The 8,264-nt window shown below is 33.5% G+C and overlaps 1 protein-coding gene across 2 annotated transcripts in view; it reads right to left on the bottom strand.

The window, feature by feature from the left end:
* The window catches only part of LOC136268750 (uncharacterized), a 51,289-nt gene continuing 43,025 nt past the window's right edge, over positions 1-8,264 (bottom strand). The window contains exons 14-18 of one of the 2 annotated variants that reach the window (XM_066064214.1): positions 5,285-5,338; positions 4,723-4,991; positions 3,367-3,394; positions 2,121-2,410; positions 1-605 (exon numbers count right to left, since the gene is read on the bottom strand). In XM_066064214.1, the coding sequence (XP_065920286.1) occupies positions 597-605; positions 2,121-2,410; positions 3,367-3,394; positions 4,723-4,991; positions 5,285-5,338 (650 nt within the window). In that variant the 3' untranslated portion in view covers positions 1-596. The remainder of the gene's footprint in view (positions 606-2,120; positions 2,411-3,366; positions 3,395-4,722; positions 4,992-5,284; positions 5,339-8,264) is intronic. The other variant, XM_066064213.1, reaches the window with a different exon arrangement.

The raw sequence follows: 8,264 nt of genomic DNA, 5'->3' as shown, positions 1-8,264 counted from the left end.
GCTATTTATTTATGTATTTATTTTTGTAAAGACTCAAAATTTGGGTACATTGTGCAAACAACAAAAACAAAAGTAGCTACAGTAGCTATAGTTACATGTTCAGTTTAATTTGCTTTTGAATATTTCCGGATGTCACTATGGCATATCAGTTGGCAATTGCTGTTCCAAAGTCTGATGACACTTGGTAAAAACGAATACTTGAAACACATGTTATTAAATTGCAATGGATGATACGATCCCTTGTAACACTGCTAGCTAACCTCACCATTTAACCCAAAACAAGTCTGAATTTTTAAGAATAGTTTACAAACTAAATGTTTGTTGGAATTATAAATGATAATTAATTTAGGAAGACATTATCACCAATGATTTCATATAAAAATAAATATTTCTACTTAATAAAAATTCACCAATAACATAAAAATAAAGAAGGCAAATTATCCAGTGTATATATACATTAATGTGCTAAGCAGTAACTACCATTTACATGTATACACCAGACTAGCTGTACGTGCATATATAATTTATTACAAATATGAACATAAAAGGGTCTATATTATATACCATAAAATATCAATTATAAGACAATACGCCACTTATTGTTGCTACAGAAAAACATACAATCCACACATAATATTTATGAAACAATATAATTATATAACTGCATACGTAGTAATATATAATAATTATGTTGTAACACACCCACGAAGTTTGTAATGCATCTGATTTGAAAACATGACAATCCAAGGTCAAGGGTGTATGGAGTGTTATACAAACTTAATGGGTATGTTATATATAATTGTTTCAAGTTGTAGTATGGAGCGTGCATGGATCAAAGGTGCCCAATTGTGAGAAGCAAGAAAGCCATGGCTATTGTTGAGTATGGTGTCCAAGGAACAATCTTAATGTCTTGATGGTGAATATTACTTCAGAAGCAAAGCAATGGCTGGACTGAATCATAAAACTGAATCAGCATCAATACACAATGAATTAGTTGTGTAGTGCAGTAATGTAGTAGTCTTTATTTATTGGCAAATGAGTGCGTGCCAATTTAACACAGCTGTAAATATTTGCTGCAGAGTACTACTATAGCAATCTGCCAGCTTAACGTAATCTATGTCTTGTGTATTGTAACTGCCTGTGCCAGTGTGGCATGTGTTTTTAAAAAAAATGCTTTTGAACTACAAATAGTGGCTGGACTGTGTGGTTAAACGAAGCATGTTACAACCATTTGTAAACCAATGATTTGTAACACTGGCAGCAGTCTTTTATCTGCCCATGCACCATACTACAAAATGCATGTGTATTATCTCCATTTAAATTTATTGGTTAGCAAAATTAAAATGTTAATGTATTGAACAAAATTATTTCATTACACTGTGCATAAGGGTTGTGCAATAACTTGATTATTTTGCAATACTATAGTGATATTTTTATTCAATAAATTTCAGTGGAGATAGGCTTGCATCAATTATACCAGCAAAATTTCAAACATGATAGGTTAACAAAACCATTTACAAAAGACAACTTTCAAGAGGCTGTAGGACCAGGTGTCCTACAGACCTTCAGCACTTGTGCTGTAAAGCCTTAATAAAATTAAAAAAATAAAAAGCATCAAGCATTGTTATGCAAGCATAAGGGCAGCTTTAAAAAATTAAAAGTCCTATGTGTACGTATACCAAAAAAAACAACAAAATAACAAGCATTCTGCACTGTAATTCATGTAAAATTTTGGTAATATTATATTTACTACTTTCTGGCTGATCATTTAGAAATAAAATTGATAAAGTAGTCATTTACCTTAATAAAACAGTCAAAATAATGATGTACTCTAATAAAACATCCAGTTCTCGTGAAAGCATAACTTTGAACATTAAAATATAGGCTAAACCATTTTCAATGTATAATTGGTTCAAGCCAGTAATGCTGAGACATTTGTAACACTCAAAACTTTTATTTCATTCATAACCCGACATCGAAAGACTCTATATGGCTAAATGGGACCAGGGGTTTAACAGGACTGGTTGTAATTCAAGGTAATACAGTAGATTTCTGTACTTTTTGGGATCCATATATTTTTCTCAATAATTAAACATGGTGTTCACAGTACATGTACTCACATTCATTATTTTAAATTGTTTAGCCAATTCTTGGTGTCCAGTGTGGCTAGTTTCTTCTTGTAGGCACATGATGAAATTTCTACATGCTTCATTTCCCTTGCTAGGAATAATGGAGTATAATAAAACATTGGCTTTCTCTATTGGCGATATTAAATGATTCAACAAGATATAGTTATCATCCAAAGTCAACAAGCCATGGTTATTGAGTAGCGGTAACAGTTCTGTCACATTTACCAGCTCTGGTTTAATCTTCCTCATTATGAACTCTAGCTCATCAGGCTTGTCTGAATCTATTTAAATAAAAGTGCAAGTTACAAAATAATGCCTAGTTATACAAATACAAGGAAAACTTAGGAATTTTAAATTCGATTAAGGATCATAGTAGTGAAACGAGAGAGGTCAACAACACCTGCAGATATATTAGTGAACATTAAATCCCTACTTCAGCTTATACCTGTGGCTGAATTAGGGATTAAATGTCCACTAGTATATAGTATATCTTCAGGTGTAGGCGACCTCTCTCGTTTCACTACTTCTTTTCAATAATCTCTAATCAAATTCTTTTGAAACATTATTATGACTGGTGAACCCATGTATACCTCATTAGAAGAAAGAATGGTGCCAGACTTATTGTTTTTGTGTGTGAACACATGCCCCAACTGTAATAGTGAAGTGTTCATTATGCTTCATTTTCAGCTATGTTCAGCCCATTACACAGCATTACAATAGAAGAACACTATGAGAAGGATTTATGCAATCAATCCAGTCACAATGGAAAACTCAAATGATTCCCATAAAAAATGTAGGGAAGTCATCACTCAGCACTACCACAAATTGACACCTAGGGCTATCAGCAAAGATGAATGGGACACAAAGTAGGACACAGAAATGATGGATTGTATGTACTGCAGTATGCCAAAAGGGCTGAAGTGACGTCGAATCATGTAATGAAAAAAAAAATCAAGCCATAGCCTTAACTGTTATTGAGTTATGCTTGCCTGAAAGGCATCAGTTAGTCATTCAGTGAGGCAGTTAGTACTAAATATTTTTTTGTAGCAGCATTTCATATCATACTGAAGGCACTTTTGGGCTTGGTTATACCTAACCAATACTACCAAGGCACCATGAAAGTATTGTGAGATTGATTTTAGGGTAATATATTTTTGGCCAGAAAAGCCCAAACCTTCATGATCCCTAGCATACTGTACTATTGTACTGTACGGTAAAAATATAAACATTTTCATACCTTGAGCAGAAGTAGAAGCACTCTTGATCTATGGATTACAAATAATTTCATTATACATACATTATTATACTCTAGGGATGAAATAGAAAATGCTTTAAAAGTTTCATTAATTGTAAATTTATGATAGATGTATAGAATGATCTACAGTATATAGATTGCAAATTGTGTAACATTGTCAACTCACTGTGACTCTTATAAGTTAAATACCCTACGTTGTTTACCCTGTAGCCATGTTTGGATTTTTATGCAAATAAATGTCCATAATGTTGTGAATATTCATCAGATTCTTAGCAATCTTTGTATGTGAATCCACCTTTATACACTCTTCATGTGCACTGAATTTCTGGACAATTGAGTTATGCATTTGCATTTTATTACAATTTTTGCAAAGCGTGCAAAAAAGAGAAAAATCTTGGCTACTGTAAACCCTTAAGAAGAAAAGGATTGCAGTTGCAAGCCAGAAGTCAAGATTGTTTAAGTATGGGTAGAATGCAAGGAAGTTCAGATCCCAGCTGTTGTGGCTCCTTATATGCATGCCTAGACTACATGTTGCTGGGGGTTCATGTTGCTGGGGGTTCAAGTCACCACTGAATAGACCTGAGTCAAATATGCTCAAAAACATTAATTAATTTAACCAGCCAATCAATCAATCAATCAATCAATCAATCAATCAATCAATCAATCAATCAATCAATCAATCAATCAATCAAAGGAGCTATGTACAATGCATTTGAGTGCTCTGTTGCAATTTGCCTTTTCCACTGACTGTTCTATTAGGTCTATTTTCATGGAATTAAGTTCTATAGTTTGAAATATCCACCTAACATGCTAGTATTATGCTGGCATAACACTCCAGCTTATTATGCTTTTATTATGTTGGTATATTTGATGTATCTAGCAAAAAAAATTTCTAGAACATCTGTGTACACGCTGTATTAGAACTTATCAGAAATGTAGAGTGTTACAATAATATTAACAAAACAATCAAATGAAACATACAGCACAAGAATTATATCTTCTGTCTTTAAAAATTATCATTGTATTTGTAGATAAGAAGAGATGCAAGCAAAAGTAAACTCCAAAGCCTGCCTATTGCTACTTATAAAGTGCAAAAAGAAAGTGAAATCTGCACAAAACAGCCAAGCTGTAAAAAACAGTGTGGCCTTCAAAACAATCTTTAATTTAATCCAGGCATTTTGAAGGTTGCATTTATTTTATAGTTTGGCTGTTTTGTATTGACAGGAAACTTTGAAGCTGGATGATGGTTAGATTCTACTCTGCATATTAATCATACTCTACATAAATCACTTCTCTAACTTCTATATAAGTCACTACAGTATGTGAGAAATTCCTAACCTGTAAAACTGCTTCTACATTTCTAGCTGCCATGTATTCATTGACGGTATGTAGAGCAGAAAGTAAGTTATCCACAGTGACCTCCAAGTTGTTATCACTCATCCAGTAGTGGTACACCCTGATGAAAGCTCTCACTGGATTGTCATAATATTTTTCACTGAGTTTATCCAATCGTTTAAGTGGTAATTCCAAGGCACATCCAAATTCATACCACTTGGAGCGTACTTGCATGGTATGTATGACCAACTGTCTAATATCTAGGCTTGTTCCTAAAAACAATAATACACAACTTAACATGAGATTTCATTGCACAATTTAAAATGATGGTACATTGCTTGTACATATACTAGTAGCAGAAATGTAAATACAATTATGAATTCTACCACAAACTGAAAGCTTTAACTAGGCTTCATTACCATGACTACTAATTGTAGAATGCTTGAGACTTAAGACTTGAGGACTTACATACATACATATGCACATATTTATATAAAGCCATCAGTGAACAAGGTCACTGACCTGTGTAACTATCTAGTAAGCAACCTCAATATAACATTATTACCTGGTATAACCTGATCCTGTACATCCTGAAAATCTTCATCATTAATTGTATAACCTGTGAACAACATAACAATATAGTGAACTTCTATACGTATATACAATGCAATGGTGCCAGAAGTATTAGGCTTTCATTTTGCTTAGCTTTCAGTTATGTATTGCCCTATGTATGGAGAACAATGCCTGTATCCAATCCACTTTACTTCAACTCTTGTGCAAAAACAATATGAACAATTTCCATTTTATTAATCTATTTATTCAAACAGCTTTAGGGCAAATGTTAAAGATCTGAGAGCAATCTGTCCTCACAGTATATTTTTATGTGATACACAACTCACAAACCTATTGATGCACTCTGGTTGTAAATTGACACTTTTGTGCTACTAGCTTTAGTGAAAAGAAATAGGGACAATGGTAAGTCCATAATACATGCACCGTACCTGATTTGGTATGCTAAAAGGCATGTACCTAGCCAAAGCTATTTGCAGTGATAAATCAATGTTATAGTATTGAGTTGTGCAAGTCTGAATGCATCAATTATTATATAAGAGAATCAGTCAGTCAGTCAGTCAGTCATTCATTGGAAAATTCTGTTAAATACATTTTCAAAATTTTGTAGAAACTTATTTGAAGCATTTCAGACAAGTTTGGGCTTATCAATTAATGTTGTCTAGGTGTTGTGAAGATATTGTAAGGGTGGTTTCTGGTCAACATTAGTTTTTGGTATATTTGGTAGAAAAAGCAAACCTTTGTGTAAGCAATGAAACAAGGGAAGCTACCTACAGCTGCAGTCATAATAGTACACATTTAATCACAGTACTTCCATTTCTTCAGTCAGTGTTTGCAACTGCTTTGTATGTGTGTGTTGTGTGTGTGTGTGTTGTGTGTGTGTTGTGTGTGTGTGTGCGTGTGTGTGTTGTGTGTGTGTTGTGTGTGTGTTGTGTGTGTGTGTGTGGCATGACTGCATATACAGTTTTGCTTTGCATTTTGTGTGTATTGAGCTGCACAGCTGTCTGTCTGCATTCTTTCTTTGACACATTAGTTATTACTCAGCAGCCAAAGCATGTATCAACACACATACAGGGCTTTAGCAAAAGTAAGTGCTCATCATGTGGCAATCTAACTTCATTGTTGTAAATTGTTATGTACTTTATTGGTTTACTAAAGCATGGTAAAGGCACTGGTGTAGAGAAAAACTTGATCCTTTCCAAACCAGACAAGACAGCTCTTGCACTAGCACACCAAATTGCTATTCCAAAGGTCCAGGATTTGATGACAACTTCCAGAAATATATTTCTTATGTTTAATATCCACAATGTTTACCCACTTGTATTCATACACAACAACATGATTCATGCACAAAATGAAGTGTTCAGACTATATACCTTAAGAAATAATTACATTGCAATCTTAAGTGCATTTGTTAGTTCCCTAAATTAGAGCTGCATTTCATAGCCTTTCATCAAACATTTGTGTTTTGGTTGTGGTTCAAGTCCTCAGAAATAGTTTTTTTGTTTAACCATACATTTTGTGCATGTTTTTATGCTTATTCACAGCTTAAGATTGTTTCTTGGTATACAGATTGTTTCACACCATATGGAGTCTTAGAATAGTATATGGCACACTGATATGTAAAGATTCTTCCTAACGTTAGCCTCCTTTTCTAGTTGACTATTTACAATATAAAAACAAAACTGGGGGCACTAGAAAGTGTGCATAAATATATCTGTTTGTAGTGTTTGGCTGATTTCATCTTCACATGTTATACAGTAGCTGGTACTAGTGTTTATGCATATTGGTTCTTTTTGCTGTCAGTAAGTAAAAAACCATGCAGAAACTTAAATCATGTTCCCAGGACAATCCATTACATAGTGTGAAACATATTTTACATTGGGAACTAGGCCTGAGCCTAATATGCTCAAAATTGTACTTATTATTCTTTCCAGAATTTCCCAAAATTTTATCCTATTATGCATTTTTCATTCTTTTATCTACCCTATTATTCCATAATAATGCTCACTTAGTTTCTGTAGCTATAGTCACTTAATTATCAAGATGCTGATATAAGTAGTTTTGTCAGAATTAATAATAGCTAGCCATAAAAGAAGCATTCCACCTTACACATAATGGTTATAGCCATTACAACAGACGTAAAATAGCTATCAGGAGTATAACAAAAGAGTTTTCAATTATCAGTGTATTAAAGCTGTAGTTATAACTACATGCTAAGTTTAGTGGATAATGATATCATTATGTTTGTTGAAAGATTTAAAGAAGATACACTGGTATAAGGTGCACAAGTTTCAAAATTGCAGATAATCATGCAGTTAAATTTCTGATGCTGTCTGCAGATTGTTAACATGAAACGATCTGACTGCTCTATTACAGTATTTGAGTGTTCTATTAGAGTATATCAATCTTTTAGAGGTAGTCAGCTCCTTTCAACCAGCACTCGTATAATAATGCTGGCTATCTATCATTCTTAGTAGCTTAGTACTTTCTTCTAGCTAATCAAGAATAGGCACACCCCTTAATTCTACTGATTATTCCCGTGGATGTCCGATAATTCTAAAATTATTCCTGTAACTATCCTATTATTCCGGAATTATTCTCATGAAATTGGTGACCTATTATTCTCACAATTACGCCGGAATATTAGGCGCAGGCATATCAATGGGAACTCTTTCATTGTAAGTAAAATATATACATCATTTTAGCTTGTACTTAAGAAGTCCACAAGTTTTAGCTACTATCAAATACAGTATGTGTATGTTAGATGATAATAACAAGAGTACATAATAAAATTTTCTTGATAATATCAAAGACTTAAAAGATGAGGTTTACTCATGTACAAGAGAGACTCCATAGTAATTTACCTGACTACTATTTCAATGCTATTATGAAGGCGGTGGAATGAGTGGGTAGGAGATAGCTTTGGTGGAATGTTTCATACTGGAGTTTGAAGCATGTAAAGTATTGTGGGG

The sequence above is a fragment of the Dysidea avara genome, chromosome 10 (genome assembly GCF_963678975.1).
Source record: "Dysidea avara chromosome 10, odDysAvar1.4, whole genome shotgun sequence".
Lineage (NCBI taxonomy): Eukaryota > Metazoa > Porifera > Demospongiae > Dictyoceratida > Dysideidae > Dysidea > Dysidea avara.
The sequence above is the reverse complement of the archived record's forward strand: the minus strand, read 5'-3'. Positions and strand labels throughout refer to the sequence as shown.